The sequence below is a fragment of the Balaenoptera acutorostrata genome, chromosome 11 (assembly GCF_949987535.1).
Source record: "Balaenoptera acutorostrata chromosome 11, mBalAcu1.1, whole genome shotgun sequence".
Lineage (NCBI taxonomy): Eukaryota > Metazoa > Chordata > Mammalia > Artiodactyla > Balaenopteridae > Balaenoptera > Balaenoptera acutorostrata.
Window position 1 is genome coordinate 55,226,743 of NC_080074.1, and position 18,998 is coordinate 55,245,740.

Consider the following 18,998-nt stretch of genomic DNA (forward strand, 5'->3'; position numbering starts at 1 on the left):
TTTAGAAATATTTCTTAATTTTAAAAAACTTTTTAAAGAGTGAAACAAATAATAGAACAGCTGTTATATGTTCCTAAAGAGGGTGGGAATAAGAAAGGAATGAGAAATAGCTATCATACATGCAGCCTTACCTAGTATCAATGTATCAATGCCAAAAGGACATTCTTCCAGATACTTAAGGGACAGATTTAAACTATCTGGCTTACATAACATATATACATGTGAAATTATTTTTAAAAGGGGGAAAGGGAGAGCTATCAGGAATACCCCAGGTAATTGTGGAGAACACTGATACCTCAAAACACATTTTTTTTTCTTTTCCTCTTTCTCTATTCCTTTTCTTCTGCTACTTTTCTTTTTCCACATCTTATTCATAACTAAGCCTGTCAGCTATATCCAAGGGGCTCTGCTTCATCACCCTAACCTGATTTCACTTCTAACCTGTGAAAAACAAAGCACCGATGGCTTTTAACATGCAATGTGCATTATCGCAATAGCTACAGGAAAGGTGCTGTTCAAACAGCACCAGGCTTTTCTCTTTCAGTCAGCTTATTCAAATACTGTTTCAAAGCACTTACAAACTTTGAAAAACAGGCTTCCTACCTTTGAGAGTGCCTCGTCATGAACTACTGTATTGGTTGTTAAAAGAACAAGAACTGTTTGAAGCAGCTTAAGTTCTTCAAGACTATTTTCCATTAGCTGCCAAAGCATGTTAATTATATTTCCAGCTGCAGTCTGTAAAACAATTATTTTAATTATTGTCAACAAATAAAATATAGGTGTTTGGGTCCCTAAATAAGAAAAGTGATGCAGATTCATAGTGATGAAATGTTTTTCCTTATTTTACCGTCATAAGGTAAGATACAAACAATACACTTAAGTTAACAAACAACAAATTATCACTTCAGATAATCTAGCAAACAGTCATGATTTTCTCTCCTACCTTTTAAAAAATAATTTATGAATAATATTTTCTGTCAGTGATATTGAAAACATGCTTGGTTCTTAAGATTTCATCTATATTAGTGAACTACAAATTCTTAGATTACAAATGACTTGACAAAATGTACTTCGTTCTTTATTCTGAGCATTTAATAATGAGACAATTTGGTAACCTTTTAAAATTAAGCCAATGTCCTTCAAGCACTGTTGTACATTAAAATATCAGGTATGTTTTATTCTCTCCTTATGAAAACTCATGATTTGATTTGTAAGTGCACAGTTCAGATAAAATCTTCACATTACCTCAGACACAACCTCATGGGACATGAGCCTCTGAATGGCGGCTAAACATAGCTGAGTGATCTTCGGTTCCTTGGTTCCACAACCCATTAGAAAAGGCTGAACAACCTCTGAGCTGTTCTCTTTCAATGCTTTATTTGGAACACATATAAAATAAAATTTTAAATATAATTCATAAATAAGAATATTTTTATATAATTACAACCAGTAATGACAATCTTAATAAAAAATCACTAATGTAAAATTAATACCAAAATAAAAATCAAGCAGTAAGAGTTAAAATACTTCACATAAATACTACAGACTTTGTATCTGAACTACTCCCCCTTAAGTTTAGCTCTTCCATGCCTTTCTCCTGACACTCCTTTGGTTCTCCTCCATCTTCTTCTATAAACTCTTTAATGGCAATTTCTCAGAAGTTCTATCCTGCCTCAGAGAAAGACTCTATTTCTTCAATAGTGCAGAAGGAAAAACAGGAATAAGAATTCATATTCTAGAGCAGAAAAGTAATTAAAAATAGTATATACATCAACCCCACCACATTTCTGAATGAATATTCAGAAACTCCCTAGAATTTTATTATATGCCTTGAATTCATTGGCTCTAATTTCTTCTTCAAGAAGCAAACTCATTAAAAACAATAACATTACTCCTCTTATTACTGAAATATTGCTTTAAACTAATTGGATGCACATGCTGTAATTCCAAATCTTAAAATAACTCCTTCTACCAAGCCAATACTTTCAGAAGTTTTAAAATGGCAACAAAAATGTAAAAGATTAGAAAATGCACAAACTGAATTATACATTATTAAATTTACAAAATGAAATTCAATCAATACACACTTACTGAATGGCTACACAAAGATGAACAAGACAGGTTTGTCATCCTCAGGGAATTTGAATAAATAACATAAAATTCCAAGTCAAGAGAACTTTAAACTTACATGTCTGGTATTTGTTTTCAAATGTACTACATCCATCAATTATTTTTTGAAGTTAAGAATTGTAATAAAGACACAGAAATCTGAGTTTTAACATGTGTTTCAAAAGAAATTGTGAGAAAGTCATCCAGAATCACCTTTAAAAGTGTAAAACTAGTGTTAACATTAATTTTATCACTTAAATCCCCTTCTTTCTTCTCCCAAAGCTCCCTGTATGGTATGGCAAATAAAGACTACTATTTACTACAGCATGCTCTGCAAAGTCCCTCAGTATGCCAGTATAAATCACTGATTTAGCACAGCTAAGAGAAGGCAAATATGACTGGCAAAGAACAGTGTTTTCAAAAAAGCTCCCTTGCCTTACTTCCTTGTTTTCTTGTGCATAAAGGTTTTGAATCAAAACCAGAGATATAAAATTTCCATAACAATGTCACAAAACATTTACACGAGTGATTAAAAGATGACAATAAAGCTCAAAAAATACTATTCTGAAGCAGTAAATATCCTGCTATATTCAATTCTGCCAGAATCACTGAAGTATGCGGCCTTCCCTAACTCTGCAGAACATTCCAAATTATTAAATCTTGTTCAGGCAAATATAAGTTTTCAATACTAACAAGTGGCACTTATAATTTTTATTACATTAACATGTGTTTCTCATTTGAGTATCACAATACTCATATAGAGTTTACAGGGTATGATTTGGACGAAGTAACACAATAAGTAGGTGGTAAAACCAGAAACTGAAAATGTCTTCTAATCCCTGGTTCACTATCCTTCCCACAACATTATGCTGCCACTCTTTAAGGTAAACAGCATTTGATGCAAATGGAAATTAAAAGAGTCAAAAGTGTCTAAGAGAAACCAATTGCCTGAAGTCTTCAGATGAATGGAGAAAAAACAATGTACTTTCATAGAGGCTCTGATGACAATGATTTTAAGACACACCCATATCGCCAGAAAGAAAATCAGTGCCAATTACCTTTGCCAATTAAACTATGATACGATGAATTCTAATCACTTATACCTTTTCCTCACAATTTCATACTCTAGGGCAAGAAGGCCATTGTTATTTCTTATCTTTTTGATAATAGCCATTCTAACAGGCATAAGGTGATATCCTCATTGTGGTTTTGATTTGCATATCCCTGATGATTAATGATGTTGAGCATCTTTTCATGTACCTGTTGGCCATCTGTATATCTTCTTTGTAAAAAATGTCTATTTAGATCTTCTGTCCAATTTTTAATTGGATTGTTTGTTTGGGATGCCTCACTGCTGGAGAGTACTTCACTATTGTCTCTGAGATATTCTTCTAAGCCAATGACACCCATTCTGCACGCTTCGATGGTAGTGCTTTTTTTGACCTTACCATAAGATGTTAACAGGAAGTTTTTGCACAACAACTAGGGTGACATTCCAAATAGCAATGAAACTTACGCAATACCAACAATGCACGTTAACTCAACTGATGTGATAGTATGAACAAGTTCACACATGCACTGAAAAAGACAACTACAACACTACCTGGCCCACAGTGATTCTAAGATGCCATTAATTGTAAAGTGCATACCAATTTGGGGAATATTAACACGTGAAAAAACTGTGTATCTTAGAATGAATAAAATAAGGTGAGTTACACTGAAATATTGTATACATGTCAGTCACAGTTATCCAGATCTATCAAGCTGAGTTAAGCTAATAATAAAAGTAATTTTTAACTCTATTTTAATGTAAGTCAAAGGTACCCTTCCTACTTTTTTTTCTCCCAGTTTATATGAGAATATAATGGTCAAAGGAAATTTCTGTTATCCAGAATAGATGATCAAGAACAACCAAAAAATAAAACCTATTGATCTACTGTATATTTTGAAACATAATGTGAAAAACGGAAACATATCTACCATATCTAGATCACAATGAAGTAATACAAAGATCATTTTTTAAAAGTTTCTAATTATTTTTCTCTTCTGTTAAATGTCATAATGGTCCTAAGAAGCAGAAATTAATTCTACTCTTCTAATTGAGCAATTGCTGCTTTCTCTTTATAAACAATAATTTTAATTACATGCATTTAAGGGTGGCTTTACATAAAAAGCTTCCCACGGGTTTAGAGTTTAGAAACCACATTGAGGAAAAGGCTGTGCAGCATTATAAAGACATCTTGCCTTAACCATTTTAAAAAAAATCATTCCATGGAAAAAAGAGGAAAAGGTCAACTCTTTTTAATCAAAACTTGGCGGGTGGGCGGGGGATGGGGAGAAAAGAAAAAGTTTATTTTCTACCTAAGTCCCTTACGAAGCACAACTCCTTTAACAGAATAACACTGTGTGTTTGATAAATATATTTTATTTCCAAATTTTATAACTGTGAGATCAAATGATGCACTTTCACACACCTGAAAGAGGTCCAGCAGGTCCCCATATCCTAGGGGTTTCCTTGCTCTGAGCAGTTTCACTGCAAAATTGCAGTTTTTATCCTGGAAAAAAAGAATTAAACTAGGATACCCCACTATGAATCACACTAATAGGGGTTAATAAAAGTTTTATTATAAATTTTAACAGTCATTAAATAACAAATTATAATTCTTGTGAAAGAAAGAAAATGTGATGCAGACATGATTGCTACCCTCAAAACCCTTAAAATCTAGTTATGGGAAAGACTGATATTTCTAACATTAAAAAAATTTTAATGGTTCAAAATGTCTGAAAATATTTTAAATGATTCAATATGAGAACAAATAAAAGTATGAGCAGCTTCATCTTAAAAGTACATTACAGGAAAAGGAAGAATGATGTTGGTACAATTGGTTAGTAATTTTGCAAAAGAAAAAAAATCTAGGTCCTCATGCCACCCCATATATTATTAAGAAAAAAATCAAACCATAGAAAAACTAGAAGACAATGAAAATGATTATCAACTACGTGGAAGGAGAAGGACTGCCTAAATGGAGAGCAACAAATAAGAAAAATTAGTTAAATTATGTAAAAATTAAAAGCATCTAGATAAAAAATTAAAAGGTAAATGATGCAGAAAATATGATATAAACATGATGAGAAGTTAATATTTTTGCTATATAAATAGCTCAATTTGATAAAGAAAACACAAAAACTCCAAAAAAAGTAAAAATAAAATAATTTAATAATCCAGAGAAAAATGTTCAACATTAAAAAGAAATGTCAATTAAAATGAGAAGCCATTGCTTGTTCAATTACCAAAAAGATTTTTTAAAATAATAATCTGGCAAGGATGCTATAAAAATATACTCACATATTGTCAGTAAAGGCATAAACTTTTATCTTTTCAGAAAGTGGTATGATGACAAATTCTAAGAACATGTTCATGCCCTTTAATTTAATAATTTCTAGAAATGTACGTTAAAGAAATAATTCTAAATATTGAAACATGCCTAACATAAAGGAATTGTTAAATAAACTACAATCACTTGATGAAATATGGAACAATTTAAAAAATTAGAAAAGATGGCATCAAAAAAAGTATATATGATATAATATTATAAAAGGCAGGATACAAATTAAAACTGTTTAACTTTTTTTTAAAAGGGGGGAAAACAATAAATAAGAACACATTATATGGCAGAGAAATCTCTCTGACCCATTACGTCAGTTTGTGAGCAAGGCATTAAGTACAGCCCCCTGTATCTTCTATCCCGGATTATAGGAATAGTCTACCAACAGACCTCTGTCTTACTGATGATACATTGAAATACAACTTTCACACTGCTGTCAGAGTAATGTACAGAGTATAAAAATATTAATATGAATGTGTCACCTTCCTGATTCAAACTCTTTCCATCAAGCTGCTCAGGAAGTTACACAATGGCAATAGTTGGATAGTGTATCCAAATAGACCGAACTGTTTTATACCTCATGTATTTAAGTAACTTCCCTTAATTATAGCTTCTACACCTTATTTGCCTGGCTAACTCCTTTTCAAGCATCAAGACTCAGCTTCAGATTCCCAGGTTGGGTTAGGAGCCTTCCCAATGTTCTTGTAGCAAGCCTGTCTATACTTCCATCTTGGCATTTACCATACAGCCTCAGAATTCTCTGTTTAGGGTCTGTCTCCTTCATTACTCTATTAACTGGCTGACATGAACTAAATATGACAAAATTCATGTACTCAAATAATCATAATATGAAAAGTTAAAGAAAGGTAGAAAAATATACTAGAGGCAGAACTCAGAGACTTACTTGCATTTTGGAGTGACTCACTTATTAGCCTACATTTAAGGAGGGCTTACTATTTATTTCCCATGTAATGTGCTAACTACTAGCAATATAAGGGAGAATAAGACATTGATCCTGACCTCAGGAAGTATGTCACCTGGAAGGGAAAATTTCTGGCAAAGAACTCCAAAAAGTAGATGGAGGAGCAGGTAAGCTAAACAGAACGAATGGCACAAACATACTTTTCAAATATATTTCTTGTATTAACATATAGATTGCAGGTGAATAATATTACCCATCTTTTTATCGCCCCTAGTGATTTTTACATAATTATTTCTTTATTAAGAATATGTTATATGATATATTCTATAGATGTTTGCAAAATATCACAGGTATATGTACTGATAAAATATAATATACTGAAAAAAATCAACAGATAAATTACCTTTTAATGTCAGAAAAAAAATTCCAAAGTATATGTACTCACTGCTACTTAAAGACTTTTTAGTAATAAGACTATGTAGATATGAAAAGGATGAGGGAAACTGTGAGGAAAGAAGAACACAAATCATACATAATGATTATCTATGTAAAAATTCTCTATGCATACTGACAGTAGATGAAAGCAGTCATAGGTGGATGTAACTGTTATGGTTTTCAGTTAGGGGTTAAATATACAATTTTAAAATATCACAACTTCACTGAGCTCCTTGTTTCAAATATTTATTAAAATAGCAGATTCTCTGTTTATGTAATTTTTGTGTAACACAAGCCTTCTCAGTCAATTTCAAGTATATTTATTGTAAGCTGGGATAATAAAAACAATTTGTAATATATGGCAGTCAAATGTAAGATTAAGGCACCTGGCCTTCTAAATGAAAAACTTTATGTTGCTTGCTATCTCTCATTTGCAGTTTTATCTTTAAAGAAAAAGGCAATGTTGAGATAATGATCTGTATATTTGCATTGATGCTGACATTACCTGGCATAGCATTCCCACTTATGTCAGCATTCATGACAGCAGTGAAAACAAAGAAAAATATACATTAAAGGAGGATGCTTAAAAGAAGGGGAGATGTAAAGCAAAGACTTATTCTTCAATGTAAATAAACTTTCCTTGGAAAATTAAGAAAACTAAAGTTGGTTAAAATCTATGCTAAGTACTGCTTAATCAGATTAGTCGATCCTAATTAAGGGTTCTGATTTTTATAGCAACCTTTTATATTTTCTGAATATGCAGAGATATCTGAGAATTCAGTATCTCATTCCATTTGAGACTCCTCAATTGTTTGATATCTTTAACATCCATTACAGCACAGAAGTAGTAACCTATAGTCTTTAGAACTACAGAGAAGTAAACACTTCTCAGGAAATAAAAAAGTTAACTAAAAATTTTTCTCAGTGTTAACTATATCTTGAATTAAGTACTTTAGAAATGACATATTGACTAATTTAAACTCTTTCCTTTTTCTTAGGAGCCTTTGATTTTTCAAGATGACAATGGTCTAAAATCTACAAATTTTTACTTATCGATTGCTATAAATACTTGGTTAAAATACTAGAAAAAAGTTTAAATGCTAATATAGCTCCTCAAGTACATGGTTGGATGCTATGGATATTAAAGCATGAACTATTAACTGCATGTGCATAAAGATTTGTTCTAACTTGATTTACATAAAGCTAACTGAACTAAAATGAAATTAATAGCCAGCTTATATATTAAACTCATACTGAGACAAAATTTTTCTTACTTGTCCTTAATATGAATTAGACACTACTTGGTACAGAACTCTGTAACAGACAGTGATTCTCTGAAGAAATCAGTCTTTTTAAAAATTCTTCTATCAACTACAGACTTAACGAAAATTTCTATTATTGGAGATTAAGGACTTACCATGATATCAGCAATGACAGTAGCAAAAGTAAATATTTGTAATGATATTCTAACATGATCGGCCTATGATGTCTCCAACTTAAAAATACCCAGGCCCATAATTTATCTTGAAACATTAATTTCCTCATGGTAGCTAATCAACCCAACATGCATCTCCCAAACCCACTTGCCCATCCTCCCAATCCAACCATACATACCTGTGCCTTTACCCACCACTTCACTATACCCCTTTTCTCAACATGCACACAGAGCATTATCCAATGCTGTGAATAATGTTATAAAACTCTTTGGTGTTTTGTCAGAATGTTCAAAATCAGAGAAGCTGTGAAAAACAGATGCAACTTAACAGGGCTAACCCTAAGCTGACAAGTGAAATCCACTCTCACCTGTCACCCCTAAACTGCCCCCGAAGTCTTCATTACATTTTGTAATTCTCTTTGAAATTCCACCATTTAGGGATTTACTGGTATTCTTCTTTTAAAAATGTAAAGAGACTTAAGAGAGTTAAAGAGATTCTTTACTATTTGGACTTTGTGTAAATTAACTTAATAGGACTGCTTTTCTCCTATAACTAGCTGAGACCAATAGCACTACTGGAATTGGAAATGCAGATTGAAGGATCAGCGAAGTAAGCAATGGTTAAATATAAACACTTGGGAGGGAGTAGCTAGTGTCAAAACCTCACGATACCGTGGCAGCACACTGCAGCAGGAAGAACATCGGCTCTGAACAGCCCAGGATTTGAATCTGATTCCACCACTTACCATGTGACCTTAGGCCAGTAACTTAAAACTCTTTGCATCTCTATTTGCTCTACTATTAAATATTTCCCCACAAGGTTGTCATATAAGAAAGAGTGGCCCAAATGCCTCACATGTAACAGATTCTCAAAAAATGCCAGTTTCCTTCTTGTCCATGTTCATTACTGAGGCAAGAAGAGAAAGGCACCAAGGAAAAGGAAGAAGCAGACTGAGTATCAAAAGGGTGCCAGAGAGAAACTCTTGAAAATTCCTCCCTGAAAAGCAGGGTCAATCAGAAGAATGTTAAGAAAACACTTTTCTCTGCCCCATTCCCATTTTTTCTTCATGACCATGTTGTCTTAGTCTCAGGACTCAAAACTCATATAGTACTACTAAATTTTTAATGCTATATTATGACCTTCTTATATTGTATTAAAAATAAAATAGGTCTTGGAAGGTGGTCTGAGAACCAATCTTCCATTCAATTCAACAAATATTAATCGAATGTCTCTTATGGGTAAGATGTATCTTAGGTGATTGTTAAGAGGTAGAGGACAATACAACGATGAGTAAGCAAGATCCTTTCCTTCAAGGAGTTAGTAGTTTTAAGTTTTCTGATTTCAGAGAATCGTACAGCATTCATCTCTGGGAAACCCAATTAGTTGATAAATTAGGGACTTTCACATGTTCTTTATCATTATGGATAGCATGTTGGGGCATAAGAAAGAGATGCTATAAAAAAACTTATGGGTTTTAAGATTCTACTTTTACTATTAGTCAAATTTTCATTAATTGTTGAATTTTTAATGCAAAAAAATTACCTGCCAAAATTTCGGTGTTTCGTGCAGCTATTGTTTTAACTTTTATTATTCCTGATTCAGCAGCCTGCAAGAATAAAAATAATTAGAACATAAAACTTACTATCAACATGAATTATCTAGGGAAAAGAAATCATATAAGATAAAATCTCAAGCACAGAGTCAGTCACTATTATTTTTTTATTTTCCAAACTTCAGATACTAAAGCCTAGTAGTGAAACACACATTAAATGGAATAAAATGTGATTAATTTGATGATTCACATGTAAACTCTGCACTACAGCATGCTGCCTTTCTATGCCTTAAAATGCACCTGGAATCCCCAGTCTCTCACATTTAAATCTTCAGAAAATAAAAAATAATAAACAAAAACAAAGCCTAATGAAAAAAATTAGGTTTCTCTTTCCCATTTCACACTTCTCTCTCAACCATAAAAAAAATTGCAAAACACTGCAAAATCAAGTAAAACTGCTTTGAATTGGAATAGAATGAATAAGCAAGAACTCTGTCACTACTTTTAGACTGCGTTTTTTTAAACACCCATTCAGTTTTCATAAGGTGTCTCATCACTTCAACATAAGTATGTTGAGCTGGCAGTACTTGAAAGTCATATGGCATTTTACACTATGCCACAGAACTGTGGTGTTCAATATGGGAGCCATTTGGCTACATGTGGCTACTAAGCACTTTATATGTGGCTAGCCTGAATTGAGTTGTGTTCTAAGTATAAAATATACACTAGATTTTGAAGACTTAGTATGAAAAAAAGAATGTAAACTACCCCTTAAATATTTACATTGATTAAATGTTGAAATGATATCTATACTGGGTTATATATATACTGGTTTGAATATACTGGGTTAAATATATATTATTAAAATTAAATGTCTGTTTCTTTTTACTTTTTTAATGCAATTTAAAATTACATATATGGACTGCATATTCAGCCCACATTATACTTCTACTGGACACTGTTGACATAAAATATTGATATATAACATCCATTACAGAAACTCAGGACATTTTTACTATCAAGAAATATGCCTATTTTATACTTATACTGATCTCCATACCTCCAAAAATAATAAATACTCATATATGTTCAAGTTTTCCTATTAATTTGCTTGCTACTTGTTCATTGATTTTATCTCCTACTGTTTACTAAGGGACAAGTGGTAGCAGGCGCTAAAGGTTTAAAAATAATTATGGAAGAACCCAGTGTCCTTTGGGTTATTAGGCTGAGAACCAGTGGATTAATGCATAAAACAAATAACACATTGTAGGCTATACAATGTATAGCAGACCTTTGTCATTTTGTTGGCTTCCAAGCACGTGAAGCCCTTGCCTGTGAGCGGAGAACTCAACTTCATGAGTTTTGATGCAAGACAGAGCCTATCTTCCACTATTCAAAATTTAAAATGCCAGATACTTGTTTTCCCACATACCCTGGCAGCCTCTGATTATCCAAATAGGCACACCCGCCAGGAATTTTGAATACGGAGGCCAGTGGCACAGAAAAGCAGAGACGAGATGGAATTCTGTCTAACAGCCACAGTGGAGCCAGCATCTAGTTTCCAAGGGCAGTGACGGCAGCAGAACCAGTGGTGGCATGGGGCGGCCAGCACAACCAGCAGTGCAATCTAAGGCACCCAGTCACCGTTCAGCAGAGACAACAGTAATGGTCTCACTGGCAATGAGTTTTGCTGTGATTCTTAGCTGTTCAGCCTCCCTTCGTTCCTGTAATTTCTAAGGCTCGCTCCCATCCAGCCTTCTACCAATTCTGTGAGCCTCTCAATGTTTTATCAGTAAACTTAATTTCTGCTTAAATCAGCCCGAGTCAGCTTTCATTGCTCACAGCTAAGAAGCCTAATGGATACACCACAACTTACTCCTACAACTTTAAGAGATGGAAATGTCCCACATTAAGTGAACACAGCTACTAGCAGGAAAATATAGTCAAAATAAATTACTCCAGGGAAAAATTATTGATTTTCTGATTATCTGGGGGCAGTGCATATTAGAAACACCAGGAGCTTTAAAAAAAAAAAAAAAAAAAAAAGCCTGATGCCCAGGTTGCAACCCATTTCAATTAAATCAGAATGACTGCCAGTGGGAGTCAAGCACTGGTATTTTTTAAAATCTTCAGGTGATTCCAATATGCAGCAAAATTTAAGAGGCTACTGTAATAACACAAGCAAAAGATGATGGTGGATAGGCCTGAGGTGACAGTGACTGAGATGGTAAGGAGTGGTCAGATTCTGGATACACTATGAAGATATACAAACCATAACAAATTTACTACTATAAAAATTCAGTAACACCGAAATTATTATGTATACTTTGTTATACTCATACACCATCTCAAACTCTCTTAGGTAATTTTCTTACTGAGCCAACTGAAATTAATCTGTGGTCACTGAGCTTTCTTCCATCATCATTTTCAAATGTTCAAACTCTCCCCCTCCTTACTATGGCCCTATGTACCCTGCATATGCTCAATTCAGTATTTCATTCTATTTCAGTATCAACAGAGACTGATCAAACTAAACCATCATAAATCCCAATGTAATCTGTCCTAACTTCCTGAATTCTAGTCAGTTTCCAAAATCAGTCGGGTAGCATAGTGGATGCTAGATGCAGGTAAAGGATTTCAAATTTGCCAGACACTATTTTGATTTCCTCAGATAAATAAGAACTGACCCATGTATGAATCATAAATAAGTTATAAAAAATATATATTTAACAAATATTTTTATATGTACACACGATAAGGAAAATAATGGGTGCTTTTTCCTTAAGTAGTTCCAAATAACAAGTGTTTTAAAAGATATATAACCAGTATTTTCATTCAAAGACTCAAGAAATCACCAAAAGGACTGTTACTTCAGATATAATTAGAACTATCTCACAGCTCCTAGTTTTTTACATCCAACTTTCTATTGTCAAACTCTGAAACTGTACCATCTTATTCTCATAGGTACCCTGTGTTGCTGGAAAGTTTCACTATCAATGTTTATTGACAACACTTGTATATCACAGTCCCCCCTAGTCACTGCAGTGCTACTTCATACCTCAGGCTAGCTTACATCTTTCAGTGTCCTGTATAAATGCAAGTATTCAGCCCAGATTTCCTTCTATTTATCAGAGACTGTCTGTGTGAAGAAGAGTCTTTAACTTCTTGCTTTAAAAGTAACCCCTACTCTGATTAGATACTTATATATCCATAGGGGAACTACTCAATTTTTTTAAATATATATTTTATTTATTTTATTTTTGGCTGCATTGGGTCTTCGTTCCTGCGCGCAGGCTTTTCTCTGGTTGTGGAGAGCAAGGGTTACTCTTTGTTGTGGTGCACAGGCTTCTCATTGCGGTGGCTTCTCTTGTTGCAGAGCATGGGCTCTAGGCATGCAGGTTTCAGTAGTTGTGGCACACGGGCTCAGTAGTTGTGGCTCGCGGGCTCTAGAGCACAAGCTCAGTAGTTGTGGTGCATGGGCTTAGTTGCTCCGCGGCATGTGGGATCTTCCCAGACCAGGGCTCGAACCCGTGTCCCCTGCATTAGCAGGCGGATTCTTAACCACTGCGCCACCTGGGAAGCCCCTCAATTGTAAATATAGTTATTTTTTTCCTGAACTGGCCCTTATGGAAAAAAAAAAAGTGCCAGTTCTGTAGACTTGAATAGGGATGATATAAGTTATGGTGGGTAACCTAAAATCTCTATTCCTGAGGGCAATCTATGAGTTGGGAAACAAAACCAGAAGTATTAAATACACTGCAGCATTTAATATTTGTTAATCTTAAAATTAATGTCTCTCAAGAAATATTTTTTTTCTCTTTCTCAAAATTTTTTGCTTACCCAAACAGACACACCCACCAGGGACTCTGAATATGGAAGCTAGCAGTACAGAAAAGCAGAGACAAGAGAGAATGCTGACTCCTCTTTCAAGAGCACACAGAATATCCTTGGCCTCACTTCTCAATAAACTCTTCCTGGGCAATCTCAATCCTATGGTTTCAATTACTTTCTAAAGGCTGAAGAATCCTAAATTATATTCCTGTCCCTTAACTGTCTCCTAAACTATAGGATTTATTAACCTATATATTTTAAAGGCAACTTAAATTCCAAATATTCAAAACGGATGCTATTATCTCTCACACACACACCCCCAACTTCCACCTCAGCCCCAGAAAAACCTGTTTCTTCTTCCTATCATCTTTATTTTTCCGAACAGCGGCAGCACCCATCCAGTCACTGACCAGACACCTGGGGCTTCTCCCTCATCCCACAAATATAATCAGCCACAAAGGCTATGTAGCGAACATCTCTTATACTCTTTTTTCTTCTCAAATGCCACTTCTACACCTTAGTTCAAACTTCTCATTATCAGCCTAAACTAAGAGATTTCTCTACTTCAAATCTTGTGCTCCACCCATCCACTGTCTCAACTCTTCAATGGTCCCCCAGAACCCACCTCTACTAGTGTTTCTCAAAACTGAGTAGTGTAAGGACATCTTTTAAAAGTAAAAAAAAAAAATCTCATGGACCTACCCAGTCACTGACAAATTTAAGTATTTATAAATAAAATTAGGAATAAACTCCTTATTTTTATAGCTCTTAAATTATAAAGCCAACACATTCACAATAAAGTGAACACTAAGTTAATGTGACAAATAAAGCTTTGCTGAAATTAAACCACCGCTAACAACATGAAGATAGTGCAGGTTTTTCTGATTTTGGCACTCCTGTAGTACCATTAGCAGTGACAGAAATAATTTTTTCCACCACCTTCTTTCTATGGCAAGTATCAAAAAGCCCTTCCATCTTTGTGGGTTGTCTATGGTTTGTACCTATGGTTAATCCCACTCCTCCTACGACGTGTCTGTTTCTCTACTCTAGCTGTAAGCCCCATGAGGATAAGAAATATATTTCATTCATCTCCCCATATTTCTAATGCCTATCACAGTGCCTAGCATACAGGGGCTATGTAATAAACATTCCTAAATAAACAAATGAAAAGTTCTAAACAGAGGGAGGGACTTTACTGCCCACTCACTGAAAAATAAAAATACGGAGGAAATTTGATCCAGAGATTCACAATGTCATCAGGACTGCAGTTTCACTTCTCTACCATTCTCTTGGTTCTGTCCTGTTCCCTGGGTAGGTTCATCCTCAGGCTGCTCCCAACCTTGGCAATAAAATTAGTTCCAGCCATTCTACACCTCACAACTTCATATGACACTATCCAGAAAGAGAGAAAAGGTCTCTTCCAGTAGCTCTTGAGGAAGAGAGAGGAAGCTTTCCCTTTCCAGGATCACTCACTGGCATTACATGACTTGGGCAGAAATAGAGGTGGGGATGGGGAGGGTTAAATTAGATTAAACTAATCAACGTATCCTGGAGCAAGGAATGAGATTAATTCATCTAAATTCAAAGGGTTGAAAATGAAGGAAGAGTGCAGCCTACCACTGAAAGAAGCAAGAGGGAATGAATGCTAGGAAGGGAATTAGCAAATGTCCACTACTAGAACCACATACAAATTTACAATAATAATAATACTGCTTCTCTTCACCAAACCTTGTATGTTGTATTTTAAAAAACAAAACAAAAACCATATTTATTTTTTATAACATCTATGAGAGTAGAGCCTCAAAATTAGAAGAAATTTACCAAAGCTCCAAATTAATTATTCACAGGATGTAGCATGAAACAAGAGCTAAAGAAGAAATGTGAAATTCAAGTTAATGGCAAGTTAAGGAGAATAATGTACTCAAAAGATACTAGGGAGGTATGAAGCTGCCTGTAGACTTATGATTTCAGATGTCAGGTAAAATCAAAAGACCTAAAGTCAAGTCCTCACTTGGGAATACGTAATAGATCTAGAACACTCCCTAGAGGACAATATGCTCATTAAACAATTACTACATTGAAACCAATAAGATTTTCTTCTGTAACATGTAATTAGTCTAAAATCCCAAAGCTCTGAAAAATATATACCTATATGGCATCCTATTCAAAACCTCTGGACTAAAAAATAAAAACAAAACAAAACAAACAAAGAAAAACCTCTGGCTTCTAGGAAACAAATTTCCTTTAAGATACATATCAAATGAAAGACTGAAGTGCAGATTACATGTGGATAGCTAAAAATATATATGTGGTATACCTACATATATGCTATCCCTTTTTTTTCCTTCTTTAAAAATTTAATCTCCAACAGGTATCTAATCAGCACCTCTCAGATATACAAATGTTTTGAACTATGATGGACAGAAGGATAAACAAAGACGCAAAACTGACCCTTAAGGAGCAATTTAGAAAAGAAAATACCATAGCAGAAGGTAAAAACATAAGAGTTATAAGGGTGCTCGCTTCAGCAGCACATATACTAAAATTGGAATGATACAGAGAAGATTAGCATGGCCCCTGCGCAAGGGTGACACGCAAATTCGTGAAGCGTTCCATATTTTTAAAGATGTTAAAAAAAAAAAGTTATAAGGAAATAACTTATAAAGTAAGCTTAAATGAAAGTTAAGAAAGCAGAAGAAAACATATTAGGTTGAAAAGTCTGGGCTGGAGCTGCAGCTGTTCTTGCCCCAGCAGTCAGCTAGCACATGGCACACAGCTGGTGTTCAAACATTATCTCAGGAACAAATGAATGAATATATGGATGAGGGAATGAGGGAAGAAATGAGAACATTATCTGTAAAGTTGGTTCATTCATGCAACAAATAAATAAGCAACATGGGTTAAATTAAAGGTAGCATTTTAACTTTAAAAAAATGGAAGGAGGTGATTCCAGGACAGCAAAAGGAACCTCAAAAGCCACAGCATGGAAGAGGGAAGGAGCATTTGGAGAATGGGCATATTTGGCATATGAAGAGAATATGGGCATATTTGGAGAATGAATGGCAGGCAATAGAGTTTGGCTGAATTATAAACACATTTGAGGAAAAACTGAGGGTGATGAAAGAAGGTTGGGAAGATCAAGAAGGTCTTAAATGCTATGCTGAGGAGTTCCATAAGTACAGAGTAGCCACTGAGAGTTTCTGACCTGTTCAGGTACATTAATCTGGTGGTAACATGGTCTTTTGTGACATTAATGCACATCAAAGCTCAGTCATAAGATTGAAACCTGGAGCTAGAATAATAGCTAAGAAAATAGAAAAGAGGTGAGATATGTTAGAAATTACAGAGCTGGAAGGAACATCTGACAATGAATACAATGTAAAGAGAGTTGAGGGGGAGAAGACAGCCACATATAACTAAGGTAAGCAACAGTGATAAATACCATTAACAGAACAAGTGAAATGTGGGGACAGGACAAGTTTTAAGAAAAGTAAGTTCAATTACCAGAAGTTCTATCTGAAGTATGTGAAAGATACTCTGGTAGATATGTTTAACAGATAGCTGGGAACACAGGTCTAAGCTCAGTAAAGAGAGCAGAGTTAATGAAGTAGACTTAGAAGTCATCAGCACTGTAGTAAGGCCAGAGCAATGGGAGTAGATGAGAGTGCAAAGGAGATGAGCACAGAGAAAGAAGAGGTCTCAAGACAGAACTTGGGATACACCTATATGTAAAGAAAAAGAGAAGGAATACTGAGAGAGGGAGGAGAAATAGAAAAGTAGAGTGTTGCAAAAGTCAAAATGAGAATGACAAATAGCAACAAATAGCCATGTTGCAATAGAGTCAATGGTTGCAACATTCCTAACCTAGTGGAAAGACAGTATTTTACTCAACTCTTGAGTTAACTTCAAGAAGATAAATGCAGTTTCTCATTGATTTTTGTATTTCCTGCCATGATTTACACTTAAGAAGCTAACTTCTATTAAATGATAAGAGTAATAGCAAAACCCTCTATTTTCTACATGGTTAAAAATAAGCTACACTTCTATAAAAGAAAAAAGGAGGAAAATATTTCCATTTTTGGAGACTGTCTTCCTTTTTGGTTTATTAGCCTGAAACAAAGTTTTATTTCTTCTATGTCACCAAAGCACAATGCTAAGAAGATAATAGCATTCTTTTTTGACTAAACTATGTTTTCATTGACCTTTAATCTCTATTCATTTTCATGAAAGTAAAAATACAATGGTCAAAATCTTAGTAAAAAATAAGCTATGTATGCTTTACACTTTAACAATAAATTTCAGTGGCTATAGTACTAACTTTCATAAATATATAAAACATGTTATAGACTAATCAAAAGCTTTTTAAAAAGCTCTCATTGTAAAATGCTCTTAGAATACTGCAGTAAGCTTGTAAAACTTTCCTAGACGTCCTGGTGAAAATGTTACTGCTTAAACCACATAGCACAGGGAGATCAGCTCTGTGCTTTGTGACCACCTAGAGGGGTGGGATAGGGAGGGCGGGAGGGAGGGAGATGCAAGAGGGAAGAGACATGGGAACATATGTATATGTATAACTGATTCACTTTGTTATAAAGCAGAAACTAACACACCATTGTAAAGCAATTATACTCCAAAAAAGGTGTTAAAAAAAATGTTACTGCTTATATTATTCTCGAAGTTAACATCTAAAATATTTATCAGAAGAAAATGAATTTAATAGACCCTAGGAATCTAATGTACCTTTTCGGGAATAAAGTCAACAACAGCATAAAAAAAAGAGCAGAGCCAAAATCTAAGATCACTAGCATGTCTACATAACTGTGTAAAATTGCATTATACAGGAAAGTAAGTCTTGACCAAAATAATTTATAACTCCTTACCACATTTGTCATACTGTTCTGACTAGTGTTGACACGTTTTTTGAATAAATTGTGAAAACTAGTTTATTTCAGTGTATAAAACATGGATTTATTCTTTATGCTAATGAGGGAAAGAACACAACTGGCTGTATCATGAGCAAATTTCTCTGACCAACGTCAACAGGAAGAAAACTATAGTACGTTATAGGATACTAAACAAAAACAGCTCCCAATTAAGCATGTATAAATGATCCAGCCCTCATTCTTCACTGTCATAAGGTCCTGAAAATGAGATCTTCACCCTAGCGGAAGAGCCAGCTCACTTGGGCCTCAGTCCCCAAATAGCTGGTTGAAGGGAAAATCCTGTCATGGTAAGTAGAGGGCATCTCTCTCACCAAGGGTCCCCGCTCAGCCAGCTAATGCATAAAAACACCAGACACTGAGGAACTCTACCACAGGAACCTTTGC

At 34.5% G+C, this 18,998-nt stretch overlaps 1 protein-coding gene and 1 non-coding gene across 4 annotated transcripts in view; one reads left to right on the plus strand and one right to left on the minus strand.

Moving 5' to 3' along the window:
- MON2 (MON2 homolog, regulator of endosome-to-Golgi trafficking) overlaps positions 1–18,998 on the minus strand; it is a 126,962-nt gene that overhangs the window by 101,148 nt on the left and 6,816 nt on the right. For 2 of the 3 annotated variants that reach the window (XM_007179735.3, XM_007179734.3), the window contains exons 2-4: positions 9,831–9,894; positions 1,246–1,373; positions 604–735 (exon numbers count right to left, since the gene is read on the minus strand). In XM_007179735.3, coding sequence (XP_007179797.2) covers positions 604–735; positions 1,246–1,373; positions 9,831–9,894 — 324 coding nt within the window. Of the gene's footprint in view, positions 1–603; positions 736–1,245; positions 1,374–4,583; positions 4,668–9,830; positions 9,895–18,998 lie in introns of those variants that run through there. The other variant, XM_057556456.1, reaches the window with a different exon arrangement.
- Positions 16,187–16,293, plus strand: LOC114237652 (U6 spliceosomal RNA). Its single transcript, XR_003623191.1, has one exon. It is a non-coding gene; the product is annotated as a U6 spliceosomal RNA (small nuclear RNA).